The sequence below is a fragment of the Aquarana catesbeiana genome, linkage group LG02, assembly GCF_042186555.1.
Source record: "Aquarana catesbeiana isolate 2022-GZ linkage group LG02, ASM4218655v1, whole genome shotgun sequence".
Lineage (NCBI taxonomy): Eukaryota > Metazoa > Chordata > Amphibia > Anura > Ranidae > Aquarana > Aquarana catesbeiana.
Genome location: NC_133325.1, coordinates 162,950,147 through 162,970,302, shown reverse-complemented (window position 1 = coordinate 162,970,302; position 20,156 = coordinate 162,950,147). Strand labels below are relative to the sequence as shown.

General features: G+C 43.9%; 2 protein-coding genes across 9 annotated transcripts in view; one reads left to right on the top strand and one right to left on the bottom strand.

Moving 5' to 3' along the window:
- The window catches only part of HIGD1C (HIG1 hypoxia inducible domain family member 1C), a 43,904-nt gene extending 28,981 nt beyond the window's left edge, over positions 1-14,923 (top strand). For all 5 annotated transcript variants that reach the window (XM_073613723.1, XM_073613722.1, XM_073613725.1 and 2 more), the window contains exons 3-4: positions 8,558-8,692; positions 9,255-14,923. In XM_073613723.1, the coding sequence (XP_073469824.1) occupies positions 8,558-8,692; positions 9,255-9,316 (197 nt within the window). In that variant the 3' untranslated portion in view covers positions 9,317-14,923. The remainder of the gene's footprint in view (positions 1-8,557; positions 8,693-9,254) is intronic.
- A 2,681-nt stretch (positions 14,924-17,604) lies between these two features.
- Positions 17,605-20,156, bottom strand: part of SLC11A2 (solute carrier family 11 member 2) — a 176,636-nt gene continuing 174,084 nt past the window's right edge. For all 4 annotated transcript variants that reach the window (XM_073613717.1, XM_073613718.1, XM_073613719.1 and 1 more), the window contains one exon: positions 17,605-19,892. The gene's annotated coding sequence lies outside the window, so the exon portion shown is untranslated. The remainder of the gene's footprint in view (positions 19,893-20,156) is intronic.

Genomic DNA, 20,156 nt, shown 5'->3' with positions numbered 1-20,156 from the left:
ATAAATGGGGAGTACTCAGAATGGTCAGGGGTGGGTAGTGGGGTTCCCCAGGGTTCTGTGCTGGGACCAATCCTATTTAATTTGTTTATAAACGACCTGGAGGATGGGATAAACAGTTCAATCTCTGTATTTGCAGACGATACTAAGCTAAGCAGGGCAATAACTTCTCCGCAGGATGTGGAAACCTTGCAAAAAGACCTGAACAAATTAATGGGGTGGGCGACTACATGGCAAATGAGGTTCAGTGTAGAAAAATGTAAAATAATGCATTTGGGTGGCAAAAATATGAATGCAATCTACACACTGGGGGGAGAACCTCTGGGGGAATCTAGGATGGAAAAGGACCTGGGGGTCCTAGTAGATGATAGGCTCAGCAATGGCATGCAATGCCAAGCTGCTGCTAATAAAACAAACAGAATATTGGCATGCATTAAAAGGGGGATCAACTCCAGAGATAAAACGATATTTCTCCCGCTCTACAAGACTCTGGTCCGGCCGCACCTGGAGTATGCTGTCCAGTTCTGGGCACCAGTCCTCAGGAGGGATGTACTGGAAATGGAGCGAGTACAAAGAAGGGCAACAAAGCTAATAAAGGGTCTGGAGGATCTTAGTTATGAGGAAAGGTTGCGAGCACTGAACTTATTCTCTCTGGAGAAGAGACGCTTGAGAGGGGATATGATTTCAATTTACAAATACTGTACTGGTGACCCCACAATAGGGATAAAACTTTTTCGCAGAAGAGAGTTTAATAAGACTCGTGACCACTCATTACAATTAGAAGAAAAGAGGTTTAACCTTAAACTACGTAGAGGGTTCTTTACTGTAAGAGCGGCAAGGATGTGGAATTCCCTTCCACAGGCGGTGGTCTCAGCGGGGAGCATTGAAAGCTTCAAGAAACTATTAGATAATCACCTGAATGACCGCAACATACAGGGATATGTAATGAAATACTGACACATAATCACACACATAGGTTGGACTTGAAGGACTTGTGTCTTTTTTCAACCTCACCTACTATGTAACTATGTAACTATGAAGCCTTTCCGTATGTTGAGGTTAAATCTCTTTCTTTTTCTCCAGAAGTAAAGAGTGCCCACTTGTCCTCTTGAAAGTGAATAACTTGTCTACACCCAGTTTACTATATGAACCACTTATGTATTTGTACATGGTGATCAAATTAATAAATTACTTAAAATTCAGTTTAGCTAATCTTTCCTAACTAAGCTCCTCCATGTCTGTTGTCAATTTGGTTTCCCTTCTCTGCACTTTCTCCAGTTCCCTGATATCCTTTTTGAGAACTGGTGCCCAAAACTAAACCGCATATTCCAGATGAGGTCTTACTAATGCTTTGTACTGTAATGAAGTAGTAGAATTTATGATGCAAGTGCATAACTTTACCTGCCCCCAAGGGCATCACTTTTACATTTATCAACATTAAACCTCATTGCCACATAATTGCCCAATCAAACAGTGCTTGTAATTTGGGGACATCCTGATAGGAGGTTATTCAACTACATAGCTTGGTGTCATCTGCAGAGACTGAAATGGTACTTTACATACCAAACTCTATATAATATATAATATATATATGTGCTGGGCCACCTGCCTGCGTCCTACCATCTGATGATGTCATTTGTTGCTAAGAAGCAGGTCAGCTTCTTGTGCAGCATCCTTGGTTTCCCCTCTTTTGCCAGGTCAGGAGGGGAGGGTGGGTGATGCCCGTGGCTCTCTCCTCTTCCTGGAGTGCAGATCAGATTTCTAATCCCTGTGCCAAGTATCCTGGGACCAGAAGCCAGGGGGCATTCAGCAGCTTTTCCTCAGTCAGCTGGAGGTGGTGGGCTGGATCAGGAATGTGGCCATCTCCTTTCCTACTTGCACGGTTGATTGCTATGGCTGATCCAGCAGCTGAAGGTGGAGGAGCAGAGATAGCAGCCATGCAAGTCTTTCATCTCTAGTGGTGCAGTGAGTGGCTGATGGGGAGCTTCTGCAGCAGGATCTCCATCCTTCTGTTCACTGGCCCCCCTACCACTACATATTTCTCACTGACTGACCTGCTACTACACACTGATCACTGACTACCCTGCCACTACATACTGCTCACTGACTGCCCTGCCACTACATACTGCTCACTGACTGCTCCGCCACTACATAATGCTCACTGACTGCCCTGCCACTACGCACTGCTCACTGACTGCCCTGCCACTACGCACTGCTCACTGACTGCCCTGCCACTACATACTGCTCACTGACTGCCCTGCCACTACATACTGCTCACTGACTGCCCTGCCACTATGCACTGCTCACTGACTGCCCTGCCACTACATACTGCACACTGACTGCCCTGCCACTATGCACTGCTCACTGACTGCCCTGTCACTATGCACTGCTCACTGACTGCCCTGCCACTACATACTGATCAGACTTTCCTGCCACTACATACTGCTCACTGACTGCCCTGCCACTACATACTGATCAGACTTTCCTGCCACTACATACTGCTCACCAACTTTCCTGCCACTACATACTGCTCACTGACTGCCCTGCCACTACATACTGCTCACTGACTGCCCTGCCACGACATACTGCTCACTGACTGCCCTGCCGCTACATATTTCCCACTGACCATCTTACCGCTACATACTGCTCACTGACTGCCTTGTCACTACATACTGATCACTGACTGTCATGCTACTTCATAGTGATCACTGACCGCCCTGCCACTACATACTGCTCACTGACCGCCCTGCCACTACATTATGCTTACTGACTGCCTACATACTGCCCACTGAACATTCTTTTTTGCCATCATTGAGTCAACTAATTTTGTTTGAAAGTTCTTTCAAACTTCTTTCAAAGTTCTTTCAGACCTGTAACAAAAGTAACAGCACTCCAAACCAATCGGGCTCTTTTCTTTCATCCTAATGTGGTAATGGGAAATGGAGGGGCTGGTGTATAGGAGGATTACAGATGGATGATGTTTCTGAACCTTACCAATGTGGAGATGTTTATTAAAGGAGAAGTATGGCCAAAGCTTTTTTGGCTGTACTTCTCCTATGGATCACAGGAATGCAGTTTGTTCTGCACTCCGGTGACCCGTTTTCTGCCAACAGCAGCTAAAGTCTGCTGATGGCTGGCGCCACATAGCTGGTCCAGGCTCTGGATCAATTCCAACGTTACCGTTGGGATCCACCCACAAAGGCTGAACCAGCAGTTGACTTGGCCTCTTAGCGAGCTGCTGAGAGTCTGAGCCAGCCACTCCAGTGAGCACTGGGGAAGGGGGCAGAGCAGAGAGCCAGTGACCGACAGTCACCACTCTCTGCTCAGAGCGGAGGGGAGAACTGGCCGATCAGCTGTCTTTGATCGCTCAGTTCTCAGTGTAGAGGAGGTGGGGGACAAATGCGGCATCGGATTAGTGCTTCAATGCTGCATCTACCTAGGTGCGTATTTTTTCGGGGGGGGGGGGGTTGACCCAAACTTCTCTTTTAAGGTAGAAGATTACACAGAGCTGTGGACTATGAGCATGGATATTGTTACACTCTGTCCCATAATCCTAATATATATATATCAAAGCTCACTTATTTTCCATGCAGCATATTACAGAAAGGGCAGGTGAGGACATTGGACTGTGACTAAAATATATTGTATTAAATGCTATCACTGTTGAATGTATTAAAATTGCTTTGCTATCTGTATGAGAACGCCAAGTAAAAGAGATGGCTTCAGTCTACCCACCACGTGACATCAAGTTATCATAGGAACTGTTGGTGACTGCTGAGTGACAGCAGATTACAAAATGCGTTGCCAGAAATATTATTAGAATGGACTGAGAGGGCTTAAAGTGGAAGTCCACCCTAAAACTTAAATTTTCCGCCGCAATCATTAATGTGAGCTAAGTTCAGCCTTATGTCTCAAAATGAAAAAAATCCCAGTTTTTCTACCTTTTATCTTGCAGTCTCCAGTGCCGTCACATGACTTCAATTCTACTTCCTTCTGAGAGTAAAACCAGCCAGTGGGTGTGGTTACTGAAAGTTAGTGTCATCACTCCCTGGGAGGGACACTGTTCCTGTGTAGCCAGTGGGCGTATGCAGGATGGGAGGAGCTAATCATAGGTTTCTGCCCAGTGTTCTCTCATTGTACATCCTAACTCATGAGAGAATAAAGAAATAAAAAGCCTCAACCACACGGGGGGGGGGGGGCTGGGAGGTGCACATATACAGTATAGCAGTGCACAGGAGAAGGGAGCTGGACATCGGGGGGGGGGCTGTCAGTGTAGCTGGACGTCCTCTGAGGTCTCAGCTCACAGTCTATAATGATCATAGTACAGGCAACCACACTAAGGCTCTGTTTCCACTGGTGCGACTTGTCATGTGACTTTGGACACATAAAGTTGCATGACAAGTCACAGCTCATTGATTTCATTGGCACCCGTTCCCATTTATGCAACTTTGAAAATCAGCGACTTTGAAAAGGTACCTGCAATGCTTTGATGCGACTTTGATCTATAGAGCGTAAAATTGGTTCAAAGTCGCAATCTAAATCGTGCAACTTTGGGGGTCGCAATAGTGGAAACGTAGACTAAGGCTCCGTTTCCACTGGTATGAATTGTCATGTGATATTGGACACATAAAGTCGCATGACAAGTCACAGGCCATTGATTTCAATGGCACTCATTCCCATCTATACAACTTTGAAAATCAGCGACTTTGATAAGGTACCTGCAATGCTTTGATGCGACTTTGATCCAGAGAGCGTAAAGTTGGATTAAAGCTGCACTCCAAAGTCACACTCTAGCCTTAGTCTACGTTTCCACTAGTGCGGGAGCAGGCGTTTGACAGGTGCTAAAAACGCCCCTCAAATGCCTATGCACAAGATTCAATAGACAGCACATTGTGCTGTTCACATTACAAAAACATGAAGCGTTAGCGTCGCTTCACTTCAAAACTGAAGCTTCATGTCGAGTCAGGAGGCGTTGAAGCTTTTTAACGCCTCCCATTCACGTCTATGGTAACGCTCCACAAACGCTTGGCAGGCGTTTTCAGCGTGGTATTGTGGCGGTTGCAGAGCGTTAAAATCTGTCACTTTCTATTGTGGAGCAGTTTTAATGCTTATCAAACACTATGAAACCGCGCATAGGGCATTCTAAAGCTCACTGACGCCTATGCTAACGCTTTACAAACACTATAGGAGCGTTGTTGAGCATCAGTAATTTAGCAAGTGTGAACAAGCCCAAAACGAGGCTATGAAGATGGAGATCTGAGAAGGGATGGGGTGGGACTGGGCAGGTCTAGGCGTGTCTATCTGAGAAGGAGAGGAGGGATGGGGCAGGGCTGGGCAGGTCTAGGCATGTCTATCTAAAAAGGAGAGGAGGGATGGGGGCAGGGCTGGGCAGGTATAGGCGTGTCTATCTGAGAAGGAGAGGAGGGATGGGGCAGGGCTGGGCAGGTCTAGGTGTGTCTATCTGAGAAGGAGAGGAGGGATTGGGCAGGTCTAGGCGTGTCTATCTGAGAAGGAGAGGAAGGATGGGGCAGGGTTGGCAGGTCTAGGCGTGTCTATCTGAGAAGGAGAGGAGGGATAGGGCAGGGCTGGGCAGGTCTAGGTGTGTCTATCTGAGAAGGAGAGGAGGGATTGGGCAGGTCTAGGCGTGTCTGTCTGAGAAGGAGAGGAGGGATGGGGCAGGGCTGGGCAGGTCTAGGTGTGTCTATCTGAGAAGGAGAGGAGGGATTGGGCAGGTCTAGGCGTGTCTGTCTGAGAAGGAGAGGAGGGATAGGGGCAGGGCTGGGCAGGTCTAGGCGTGTCTATCTGAGAAGGAGAGGAGGGATGGGGCAGGGTTGGCAGGTCTAGGCGTGTTTATCTGAGAAGGAGAGGAGGGATAGGGCAGGGCTGGGCAGGTCTAGGCGTGTCTATCTGAGAAGGAGAGGAGGGATGGGGCAGGGCTGGGCAGGTCTAGGCGTGTCTATCTGAGAAGGAGAGGAGGGATGGGGGCAGGGCTGGGCAGGTATAGGCATGTCTATCTGAGAAGGAGAGGAGGGATGGGGGCGGGGCGTGTAGAAGAAGACGTTTTCAGGAAATGAGAGGCCCCCATGCAGAATTTAGAAATAAGGAAGTAAGGTTGTCCCTGAAGAACAGGAAGAAGCTGATTGTCTGTCTTTGATTAGACTTTCTAAGCTTGGCAATCAGCTATACAAAAAATAAATGTCAAAATAAAGATATTTTACATATCAATAATAGAATAATTTTCATTTTTGACTGGACTTCCACTTTAAGTATTTGTGCCTGAACAGCATGGAAAAGAAAAATGTATTTGATTCTTAGGCAGGAAGAAACGGGGTCATGTAAGATTGTAAAGACCGCCAGGGAAATTCCCAGAGGGTCATATGATCAGCTGGAGTGTTCTAGAAAGGGGGCTCTCTATATAAAAGCCCCCCCCCCCCCACAGGAATATTCCACTGTTGGTCAGAAGTCAGCAAGCTCCCCACCCCCCATCCCCTTGTCGCAGGCACGTTATGTGGTTGGTCACCCTTTACATTTCAAGGGGCGACTTGTGTTTATTGATATGTGGTATTGTTTTGTACTTATTTACAAGTTAAGAATTTTATGTATTAATAAAAATGATTACATGGATTTTAATTTATTTAAATATTACACCAATAAAGGCTGCGGCCAATTATATACCAAGCTCCGGCGTGAGTGTCTTTATTTATTAGAAATGAATACTGTTTGGTATTCGGGGAGGGAGAGGTGCAGCCTACATTCCCATGATGTGCATTTATTTCCATGCATATATTGACTGCGCTAGCGCGCCACAACCGCATGCGTTACTGCATGTGTACACCCCTGGCAACTGCATCTGCAGGGGTAGCAGTTGGGGCAAAGTGTGGCTCAACTGGGGGGGTTTACTGCCCTCCCAACATCCTGTGTGAGTGAGTCTTTTATAGACCCCTGATGTCTCCTTAAAGAGGTTGTAAACCTCCAAAAAACTAAAAGAAAACCTGCAAGTCAGAGGTATGATGAGCTAGTATACATCGCAGGCGTCCACCCCCCCCTCGATCGTGGACATCCGGTCACCCGCCTCCTAGGCCAAACCACTTCAGCAGGCGGGCCCAAGGGATACCCCCCAGTAACAACTCCAAGGGTGAAAGGGAGGACAGTGTGACCAAAAAGCACCTAGGCCAGAAGCCTGGGAAGGGAGGGAGGGTGGGAGGAGAACCCTGGAGGGACCAGTCGACCACCCCGGGGAGTACCCGCGCCTCACACCACATCTAGGGAAAGAGAGGAGGGGGCCCTGTACTTGCCAATCCAGCGAAGCGTGTGGATAACGCTCCCAGACAGATCCCCTCGCCACCGAAGTGGGGGGGCTGTCAATGGCGACTCAGGCCGAGACCTGGTCTTATGCGACCTCGCTAGACGTTTAACTCGCAGGGCCAGCCCCCGTCCAGTGGGGCTATGTCGCGGCCGACCTAGTGCGTAGCTGCGGTCTGCACACGCTCGGTGGCCAGACTGGGGAGACCACTGGATCTTAGTGTCCAGCCCGTCACCCAGTCCAGCAGTTGATTGTAGATCTCACCGGAAAAAGATCCAGGGAAAAAAAATTTTATATAACAAACAAAAAAATTCCCAGGACTAGAGATCCCAGCAGGGAACTAGGTCCTTACTCCTGACTAGGCAGAAAAAAACTGAAGGCCTATAGCAGAGAGGGGGGTGTATACAACCTAGGACTGCCCATAGGCATAGCCAAGTCTTTTTTTTTCTCTGCCTAGTGTTCTACTCCTGTAGGGGGCGGTATAACCCTATGGTTCTGAATAATAGAGCGCTGTGTTTGTCAATGAACGAAAGAGAAATATATAATGTTTGGGGTTTACGAGTAGTCTTCTAGCAAAACATTTTTTACATGTAAGAGAGGAATTGTCCCAGACTGTAAGTGGTTAAAGAGAATCGATCACCTGCACTGTTATCATATAGGGGCATGTTAGCCCCTTGTGATACCAGTAAGGTTAGGTTAAAAAAATAGTTTAAAGGAGCTCCAGGTATAATCTATTTAATAAATTTACATTGGGCCAGCTTGGTTACTTGTAATTATTGATATGTCACAATTGGAAGGCTACAGGGGAGTCTCAAAATCACTGTAGTAGGCTGTGTCACACATAGGAAGTGCTTTCCTCTTCTGGTGGTGCACACGGGGAGTCGCTCGCTTAGTTTCTCTTCCATTATTCAGAAAATGTATTCTCTGATTGGATTGTGACATCATCAGCCCCACCTTTACCTCATCCAATCAGAGAACACTTTGTATTTAAAAAGAAACAATATATTTTTTGTGTAGTGGAGATGCTGAATGAGGGAGTCTGAATTCACCGTGCCAGGGCTGTCTTTATCTTTGCTGGAGAGTCCCAATGACAAGAAGACAGGAAATGACCAGAAATCTCTACAGTGAGACACACAGTTAGCAGTAGAAAACCAGAGGTGACAGAGGTTTTAACTCTTCCCAGTACTAATAAACTACATTTTGACTGAAGTTTGGATTTAAATGTGAAACTGAAAAACATTTTATTTTCACTTGTAGGAATGGCTGGTTTCTTGGGAGTGGTGGCCTATGGTCTCTACAGGCTGCGTAGCCGCGGGGACCAGAAGATGTCTGTGCATCTCATTCACATGAGAGTTGGCGCACAAGGATTTGTTGTTGGTGCCATGACTTTTGGTAAGTTATCTCTCCTGTCCAGTGGTCAGCCAATGTTGTGCCCTGATGGGTAATGAGATTGGGAAGATAGCCGTATTATCTGCCCTCTCTGAACTGTTCCGGGTTCTTGGTGAATAGCCTTGATAAACCAAGGGTTGGTTATATTAACTGCATTATTTATTTGTTTTAATTCTTTATTTGGAGAATCAGGTAAGAAACCAATAGAAACAACAAAGGTATACAGGTTTCACTGAACATGGAAAAATGACATAGCATGTGATAACATGGCGGCCACAGATCATTAATACAGGACTGAGTAACAAAATCTCAGGTTTGGAGAGGATAACAGCTAAAGTGAATAACAAATAGAGTATGTGGGAATCAACAAGTGTAGAAAACCGTAGTTGGTAGTATTTGTGCTACTGGACTCCCAAAAGAGAGTGCAGACCTGGAAGTGTCTTTATAAATTTAAGGGAAGAAACCCTATTGGTTCATAAGAAATAGTGTAAAGCATCAGGATGTGTTATGTCACGCTGATACATTCATTATTTTTATCTCCATTTGCTTTTCCTTTCTGGTTTAGGTGTATTATATTCCATGTACAAAGAATATATCAAGCCTCGTTTTCATGGTCCCGATGACTGAGAAGTCCAGTAGACACAACACAACTTCCGTCCATAAACCCATCTGGCTCCCACCTAATAAAACCCGCACAATATTATTAGCAGTATGTTTTAGTTTAGAATTCGTTTTATCTCCTGGTACTCCTCCCATATTTGCTAATACTAGGATCGTGCTGTAATAGTTAGTGTTTTATTACAGTATCTGAATGTCACCAAAATTCGTAAAACACTATTATAAAGTAGATTTCCATATGATCTGTCAACTCACACAAGACTGAATTTATTGTTCACATGCCTAACAGAAATCGTTGCCAAACATGACCATATTGTTGAATTTAATGCAACATTTCACATTACCTGTCAATTATTTACCCAGTTATTCTAACGTGTTAGTGTTTGCAGGTCAACACCAAGGGTAGGATAGATGCTGGCGTTCCATGATCAAATTATTCAGGTGATCCTAGTGTTGTATTACCATTTTTGTTGTTGCCTCTTGAATGGCAAACCCCTCAAACTAAGCTAAATTTTGTACTGTCTGCCTGCTTGTCAGATTGAACCTGTAGGTGCTGCGAATTGTCAGTATTTACTGCATTATAATTTGTGTAGCCTAGTAGCAAATGTCAGAGATGCTCATGGCAGCCAATGAGATTCCTGATCTCATTTTACCAGCAAAAATTTGAAAATGAAAGAAAAATCTTAAATTAGTTTTACTCTAGGAAACTTATTTTGTTATGACATGAACAATTTCAATAAAGCTAGTTATTAAAGTTCAAATCAAATTGCTTTTCCTGGACCAGGTAGCCGGTGCTGCCAACATTTAATCATAAGGATGTAGCTTTTTCAAGCAGAAACTCTATAAACCATTGGCCTGTACAGCTTGATCATGGTGTTTGCATACCTCTGGTACTACTAGATAATAATACAAGAGACTAGTAGCATATGCAAGGTGAAGGCCTGGTGTGGGGTCTGTACTCAGGTTGGGTCAAAAGTGCATAATAAAACTAAGGCTGTTTGTAATATACCAGCAGTGTCAGTGCTCAACACAACAGTGGAAACAAGTCAAGGTCAGGCAATAATGATAACAAGTCCATAAGAGACACAACTTTGGATCGATGAACAGTAGAGTTTGTGAAACGACTAGGACACACACGGGCTGCGGCAGCTCCTTGCCAAGATGTGGGAAATTTCTCAAGGAAAACAGCAGGGTGCCAGATCAGTGCGAATACGAGAAAACAATACTTTATTACAAATCGCCTACATGTGGGGTAACCACATCAGGGGCATCAGAAGGAACCTGCTGGTGAACGAACTCGGCAGCGTCTCCACCCTTGCTCTTGCCAGCTGATAGGAGGAAGTAACAGGTGCTGTGAACAACAGGTGAGTGGGCCGCAGCCTGTCAGCTAGTGGGCAGGGGATGGAGGCAGGGGCTTAGAAACGCGTTGCGGCCCGCCTACCTTTCGTTCACAGCACCTGCCACTACCTCCTGTCAGCTGGCAGGAGCAAGGGAGGAAACCCTACGAGTTCATTCATCAGCGGGTCCCTTCTGATGCCCTGCAGCTGTTGTCGGCTTTGCTAGTCTGGAGAGAGCTGTCATCGCATGCTGCCCTGCCACTGGAGCAATACACAGGTTACACCACATGTAAGTGATATGTAATAAAGTATTGTTTTCTCGTATTCACACTGATCAGGCATCATAAGTGCGTAATGACCTGCCTGACAGCCACCCCCCCACAACACACACACCTTTCACGTATAGGCTACCCCCCTCTTGTCCACAAGTGTCCAAGGTATGCCATCACTGTGCAGTCTAGAAGAGGAGTTATTGCTTTGGATCAGTATACCTCATAGGAGGCACCAAGACTTAAAGTGGAGCTCCACCCAAAAGGGGAAGCTACGCTTATTTGCTCCCCACCCCCGACCACATTTGGTACCTTTCAGCAGGAGAAGTTACCTGATTTTGACAGGTACCTGCTCCCACTTCCGGATGACTTCTCCGTGGCAAACTTATCCAGAAGTTCCCCCCTCCTTCCCCCATCCACAAAGCGTAGCACGCATGCACAGTAGGTGAACCCGCTGTGAAGCCGCAAGGCTTGACTGCCGACTTCATTTACCCGAGATGGTGGCGGCAGCACCTGAGAGTCGATTGGAAAATTGGCTCGGGTGAAGACGACCGCTGGATTCGTGGACAGGTAAGTTTCCTAATATTAAAAGTCAGCAGCTACAGTATTTGCAGTATTAGCTGTATTAGCTGCTGACTGAATTTTTTCTGAAGAAGCTTGGAGCTCCTCTAACATGGGTACTTTCTGTGCTTTACAAAAGTAAAAAAACTGTTTCTATTTATCTTTTAGAAAAAAAAGGCAATTTTGTGTACTTTTCTACCAGCACTGTTACTAAGGCTACATTCACACTACCCCCATGTGTTTGGTGTATCTTTAAATGCAGGAGAAATGATCAGGGAAATATAAAAAAGTTATACCTACCAAATCAAATTCTCCTGCGTTCTTATGTTTACATGTGTTTAGTCAAGTTCAGAGTATCTAATCTGTGTCTGGACACTCGGAATTCTAATTTCACTAAATGTAGCTAGACAAAATGCACTTAAACACACAATGTGAGTTATACCATTTCAACACCTTGCATGCATTCATATGTGTTTAGAAATATCCTATAAATTGCATATAAATGCATTTAGGGACAAGTATATCATTGCTAGTGTGAATGAGGCTTAATGGGTGTTCTTTTCTTTCTGCTTCTGTCATGTTATCATCATGTATTGTACATGGGCTGTGTTTTAATAGGAAATGTTAGAAAAACCTTTTTGTATTTTCTTAGAAAATGTTACTTATAGATAATATAATTAGTTATTGTATACAAGTGCCAGTGAGCTGCAGCAGCTGTATTGTTACTGATAGTTGAATTTAATAAATGTCACATACTGTATACAATACACGCTAGTTATTGTAGATGTGTAAAATGGTGTTTATTTATCAGGAACTTGCACTGTTTTCAGGTGTTGACCACCATTCATATCCTCCAAAGTGCTTGTGTTGTACAATGACAAATCTATGTGTCAGTATAATAGAATAATACAGTCAAGTATGTGTAACCAAATGTTTTAATTGAGTTTGAGTTTTGGATCGAGTAGGGAATGGGTTACAACCCCTGTCAGATTATTTTTGCTGTCTGCGTAGCACATCACATGCACTGTTTTCTTGTGTTGACCACCATCCATATCCTGCAAACCTGCTTGTATTGTACAGTGACAAATCTATGTGTTAGTATAATAGAATAACACATTTAAATCTATGTAACCAAAACTTTTTTATTTGGGTTCGGATAGAGTAGGGAATGGTTGCAACCCCTGATTATTTTTTTGCTGTCTGTGTACCATTGGGGAGATTTGCTTTCACTTCCAATCCCATCCTGTTGGGGAAAATTGCTTTTACTTTCTGTCCCATTGTTTTGGGGAGATTTGTTTCCACTTGCTGTCCCAGAGACGCAACAGGAAGTGAGAGAAAATCTCCTTGGACTCTTTCTTTTCAGTTGTCACGGGAACAAGAGTCCTCATTGGAAGATTTCCCCTCAACTCTTGTTCTGGTAAGAGGTGTAAAATTTTGGACTTCCCTTCAAGCCTTAAGAGAACTATTCACGGTAGTGTATGACTGAGTTTTGCGCTGCAATGCAGATACATTTAGTGGGTTTGATGGATGCCATTTAAAATGAACGGCACAGAAGCACATCCACATGTGTAAAGTACATTGCCGTGAGCCTCGGTTCACACTGGGACGGCTTGTCAAGTGACCTAGCCGCCTGACAAGTAGCGTCCTGTTCTGTACAATGGAACCGTTCTAATCAGAGCGATGCAAGTTGCTCCGACTTAGAAAAAGGTTCCTGTACAACTTTGGGGGCGACTTGCATTGACTTCTATACAGAAGTCGTTTTGCAAGTTGCCGCTGAGTCGTGTCCAGGTCGCCTGAGGCAGTCGTGCTGCCTCAGTGTGAACTGACCTTGAATCAAGCCTTAAAAGGATAAGTTCACCTTTTTAAAAAATAATAATAAATGCACATCTTTTTGCAGGTAAAAAAAAGGTGAATTTATTATTTTTTGTTGGGAGCCTGGAAAGCATTGCACCCACAATCAGCAGATCATGGGTGCTATGCGGGGTTCTTGCAGATTCTGCACGTAAGCTGTCTGGCTGTGTATCGTAGACCCAAGCAGTTACACACTAGCAGTAGGCATCAATAAGTGCTCAACAGCACCGTGATACAGTAATTCATTAAGAACTACAAGCCGACAGCCACAAAGGACCCCGAACCTTGTAGTTTTCTATTCACAGAACTCTGTGAATGAGTAACGTGGCCGTGCGGGCGGAGTGTGATAGAGAGCCGGGGAAGAAGATCGCCGGCCTCCTGTCACATCGGGGAGCCAGGGACGTTCAGGGCTGGTGGATTTGTAACATGTTACACCCTGAATATGGGTGTAACATGTTACAAAAGGTTAACCTTTTAGGCTGGGTTCACACTTGTGCAATGCGGGAACCAGCATGATTCCTGTGCCGCTTCCTGCAACGCACCTGAATCCCCGGCGGTTCACACTGACATCTGTGAACCGGTGCGGGTGTCATTGTAAAGTTAATGACACCCCCAGATTGGTTCACGGATCGCAGTGCGAACCGTGAAATGGTGCAGGAATCAGATTGCATAGGTGTGAACACCCATGCAATCCGATTGCAGTGCAGACCAAACCAAAAAGAGGGTCCTGCACCATTTTGGTGCAAATTCGATGCGATTTCAGCCATTTGTATGTATGGCTGAATTTGCATCGCACAGATATCGCATGTGATCTGCACAGCAATGCGGTGTGAAATACATGCGATGTCTGTGATCGCACAAGTGTGAACCCAGCCTGAAAGGAACAATTCATGCACTGGGGAGGATTTACTAAAACTGGTGCAGCTGTGCATAGTAATCAATCTTCTAACTTTAGCTTGTTTAACCTTGCCAATAAAACCTGGAAGCAGATTGGTTTATATGCAGAGCTTCACCAGATTCTGTGTGCACCAGTTTTAGTAAATCTCCCACTGTGTAAATCTCAGAAAAAGTATTGTGATCTGCAAAAAACTTTACTGTAGGTAAGTCCCTAACTGTAAAATAATTGTCATAGAAGAAGATGGGATCTGTCTGTAGATATAAAGATGGTGAAGTGCCTTCTACTGCAGGATATTGGTTAGAGTAATGGTTCTCAACTCTGTCCTCAAGTACCCCTAACAGGCCATGCTTTTTTAAATTTCTCTTAGATAAAATAGCTGTCCAAAATACCAAGCCATTGACTCTGATTTAAAGCACCTGTGCAAGATAAAGGAAAACCTGCAAACATGGCCTGTTGGGGGTACTTGAGGACTGGGTTGAGAAGCACTTGGTTAGAGCTCACCGTTCATATATTTTCAGTAATCCCGACAACAGCCTCTGCTAACTCTATATACTACTATGTGAGAGCAGATAGTGAGTGCATTCTGTGAGCCTGTCCAGTGCTGCTTTATATAAGATACGCTGAATAATAAATGAGATTTTAACCCATGTTCTGGATATTGTTCTTTGTCTATTTTCTCAAATAAAAACACAAACCAATATCTTCCTTGGGGTCACTTTTATTGAAAACCATTCAACCAGACCTTCTGTACACAAAAGTTCCTTTCATTTGTATAAGGCACATTGATAACCCATGGAGTAGTAATATTCATCAGACAGAAGAGGAATTTACAGTATGTTACAAAACACTGTAAGATCACAAAGAGAAAATACAATCAATTAACAACAGGTGATAGACGCCTAGTACAGTATGTCTGGATGGAAAGACAAAGTCTGGAATATCAAGAATTACATTGTATCTCTGTGATCACATACTAGTACTTCATTGTTTTTATTATTATGATCAGAACAAGTATGTATTGTACCAACATTTTTCATTAAGGACATTATACAGGGACTATAACAGTTCAAGTATTGGAAACATTACAACACCACTAATACTAGAACCAAGACCTGCACAGACAACTTAGAGATTGAAGAGTACCTGTCATTTACACACAACTGTGACACAGAACTGATCTAATAGTCACCTTGTTCCAGAGGAATTAGTAACACCAGTGCGGCATCCATCACACCATTCCCATCCTGCACCGATCTCACTGGGTTCTATGGAATAAGAAAGCTGTGTTCCTGTGAATGCCAGTTAGGTCACAAATCTATCTTAACTCCATAACAGGTACTCTTAAAATATACATTTTAATATGATAAGTAACGATAGATAAGACATGTTCTTACTTTGACTCTGGATAATTAACTATGAACACAAACTCTTAAGGGGGTATTTGTAAAAAAATTGCAGAGTTCTTCATGCAGCAAAACTGCCGGTACGTTAGTTCTTTGTGAATAGGGCAAAATGAAATGTTCCCAAGCTACGAGCTCTAGTTAATCACAAAAAACAGAGTGGGCCAGGAAAATACTACATTAAAGTGGTTGTGAAAGCCTGAAGGTTTTTTTTACCTTCATAGATAAAGGTAAAAAATCTTCAGTATGCAGCCCCCCCCAAGACTTAACTGATCCTCATCTCAATCCACCATTGTGCACAAGGGCAGCTGCTGTCCCGGCTCTCTGTCTCCTCCGCCTTCAGCATTGGCTCCCGCTGCTGTCAATCACAGCCAGTAAGGAAGGAGTGGGGGCATTGCTGAGCCCCATTCTGTGTGTTTTATGGATACACAGAGCGAGGCTTACGAGCGAGCACACACAAGTGCCCCATAGCAGTTGGCTTTCTATGGGGGGGGGGGGCCCAGAGCGCCAGCAGGGGACCCGAGAAGAGGAAGGCTGGGGTTGCTCTGTGCTAAACCCTTGCACAGAGCAGGTAAGTATAACATGTTTATTATTTTTTTAAATTAAGCCTTTAACATCACTTTAAGGCCACTAGTTGGAGCTAAGGATCATAGGAAATAAGTATTTACTATGATTATGAGCTCCATCCAGTGGTCATAATGCACTATTTTCTTGAACCACATTTTTTTTTTTTTAGCTCATTAACAATACGAATCTAACAGCAGTTTTACTGGACAAATAGCTCTGCAAAATGTTTATTAAATACACCGCTTAGTATTCACACACAAGGGTGTGCAGACCTGCATGTGAAGAGAGGTAGCTCAATGCCTGGTGCTAAAATCTGCATTTGAAGGTGCCTGAATAGTCTCAGCACACGTCTATAATGAACACAGATTGTCACTCATGCATAATACAGAGAAGACACAAGGATTCATTGAGGAACTGACTTATGCATGATATCTTCTGCTCATCACATAGACTGCCCAGTCTCACTGCACAGAGGGATGTACTGGGCATCAAGCTGGCTCTTTACACACTTCTTGCCCCTGTGTGTGAGGGATCACAAATTATATTTTTCTTTACTCAGATTTCTCAGTATTTTTCAGGTACAATATGTGGTGAAATGCCACATGAATACCCTTTGTTCTAAGAAGGCTTACTGCGCTATGCATTCATTGAGTTGGAGGACTTTTCGATTCCTTTAGTCCCTTCTCACCATAACCTGTATGGTTTTCTGGCTCATTGGGTCCCAAGCCCTAAATCATAGAAGACCTGCCTTCCATACACTGCACCGATGATGACCAAATAGCCTGAGACAGCTGTATGCAGTTATGAAGCAATGTCTCTATAATATTAGGATATATTCGCACTATACACCAGCTGTTCTGGTTATGAATCTGGTCAAGGGGGTGTAAAGCAATGAATTACATGGCTCTGCCCACCACCATGAATTGAGGAATAAGCCTGTTAATTTGGCATAGGTGACGGAATGAGACATGTAAATACCTTCTGTCCTAACTAGGCTTTACTAAGCTATTTACTCAGTGATGAAATGCTTTATCCTGGCAGTACTTTACATGCACACTATATTACCAAAAGTATTGGGACACCTGCCTTTACACGCACATGAACTTTAATGGCATCCCAGTCTTAGTCCGTAGGGTTCAATATTAAGTTGGCCCACCCTTTCCAGAAGAGTTGAAGCTGTTATAGCTGCAAAGGGTGGGCCAACTCAATATTGAACCGTACAGACTAAGACTGGGATACCATTAAAGTTCATATGCGTGTAAAGGCAGGTGTCACAATACTTTTGGCAATATTTTGTGTGTATATATATAGAAAATGTAAATGTTTCACTGATTTAAACAATATAGACAATTATTGCATTAGAATTCTCAAGTATATTATCAGCTCATTTCACACAACTGCAATGCCAGCCCACATGGACACTATAAAAGCAGACATTTGTGGCAGTCCAGAAAACTGGGGGAGGATAAAGAAAAAGGTGAGTGTGTAAACACGGATCTGGTGTAAACCTGACACCTTGAATTAAATGACCTCCTAAATAATAGACAATTTGTACAGACATTAAAATTTACCCAATTCGTTAACAGACATTTATTGATTGCTTAAGGCATTAGTTGGCCATGTTTTTTTTATATAACGTAGATAATATTAAACATGACTGACAAGTCACAAAGCATCAATTCTAAAGAGTAAAAGAGGGTCCCAGCCTAAAACATTTCTACTAGCACTGGTAAGATGCACCCATTGCCTTTAAAATGTTTGTAAAGGCAAAGCCCTGAAAATGAATAGTCCGATCAATTATTTTGTATATATTTACGATCCATGTTTTGGAAGTATAAGCCCTCATGCACACAGGCTGCTAAAATAACGTTATGAAAACGCCAGTATTTTAGCAGTGACTTTTTTCAGCTTTTTTCAGCGTTTTTGTAATAGCGTTTTTGAGCGTTTCTCCGCGTTAGCGTTTTTGAGCGTTTTTTTTTTTCAAATTTTTTTTTTTTAATGGATCAAAAACGCTAAAAAACGTTGGTGAATGATGTTTTTGAGCGTTTTTGAGCGTTTTTCAGCGTTAGAGCGTTTTTACAGCTGAAAAACGTCTCTCAGAACCCACTGGTCCTGGGTTTTTTTTACAGCTTAAAAACGCCTATGCCACTTGCAGCTCAAAAACGCCTAGGTGGGCATGAAGCCATAGACTAACATAGACAGGCCTTTTTAAGCTGCAAAAAAAGCTCAAAAAAGCAGCTGTAAAAACGTCCGTGTGCATGAGGACTAAAGAAACTTCCTTTTAGATAACTTTTTAATGTTGTTACAGTGGTCACATGATCGCTGTTCTACATCACGACCGGCCAGGGGGCGTGACTGTTCTGTAAGAGCGAGCGCCACTTCTGGAAGTGACATACGCCAACAAGGCTAAGCGTTTCCATTGAAATGGAACTGAAGCTGCATACATCACTTCCTCTGTGCAGTTAACAGCAAGGCTTGAGACTTAAACCAATCAAGAGAGGAGGGATGGGCGGGGGGCATGGCTCCAAACTGACCACGGAAGATGCAGGCAAGCTGTGCACTTGCGCGGCCTGCCTGTATCTCAGAACAGGATGGCTGGGCACGCAAACTGACCACGGCTAGGCTTCCATTCTTAGCGTGGTCAGTTTCAACCAGGAGGGAGGTGAACTGGCAGACTTAGCCAGGTATTGATAGATAAATCTGTAAAAATGTATGTTGGATAAAAAAAATTAAGTCTACATATTTAAAGAGAGAGATTATTAAAATTAACATTTTTGAGTTTACTTTAACTGTAGCAGCAGAAACATGTACAGTTTGATTAGGTAGGATCCTCCACTAGGATGACCTCTTGGGGATGGTCGTTAGATGGAAGGTCCCTGACAGCCAGCATGATTGAGACGGAGCTACAAGCGGGAGTCTGGAGGAAGACCTGTTACTATTCACTAGAAGTCAGGTTAGACCTAGTTCACACTGGTGCGACATACGCTCTGACTTTGGGAGCACATGTCGTATAACCTGTACAAATCAATGGTTCCATATGAGAGCCATCTTAACTGGTCTGACTGTGAAAAGAGTTCCTGCACTACTTTTGTTCAACTTTGGCCCTACTTCAGATCAATCAATATCATTGACGTCGAATCAAAGTCGGATCCTCGTCCTAACCATCCGACTTGGTGATTACAGCAGCAGGAAAAGGAATTTATGTCACACTGGTATTATTTTGATTGATCAACGGACAAGTCGGACAATCTCAAAGTCCGAGCAAACTCGTATCCTATTCATTCAAGTCATATGGAAGTAGGACCAATATCAGATGGCAAAAGTCGGACAGTCGTGTCGTACCAGTGTGAACCGGGCCTTATGGGTGTTCCACTGGGAGTTGCTGATGGGTGCCCCTTACCAATATAATAAACAATACCCTAGGTAAAAAAAAATCTTTAAATAACACTAGCATTTTTAATTGTTCCTTACCACTACAATCATTCTGCACAGGTGCATCTAACTGCCTTCCTTGTGTTTTTGCTAAAGTTCAGCTTTTTGTGCCAAAAATGGGGATATTTTATTTTGTCTGAACGGAAATACATAGTCCAGTCTACAATTTTTTATCCCATTTTTATTTATAAAGGTAATTTATCATTATTTAGCATAAAAACATTGTTATAATATACAGTGGGGGAATTTATAAACGGTGTCGTAGACGCCCTTTAGGCTCGATTCACACAGGGGCAACACGACTTTAACGCGACTTTGCACGGCGACTTCAACGCGACTTCGGCGCGACTTCAGCGCAACTTTAGCAAATTACAACGCGACTTCAAGTCGCCTCCAGGACAGGCGACTTCGGCTGTGGCCAATCACAGGACAATCAGCTCTCTGGGAGGGAGGGGTTTTCCCTGCAAAGTCGCTTGACTTTGAGAGAGAGATCCGACTTGGAGGCGACTTCCATTGATTTCTATGGTACAGGTC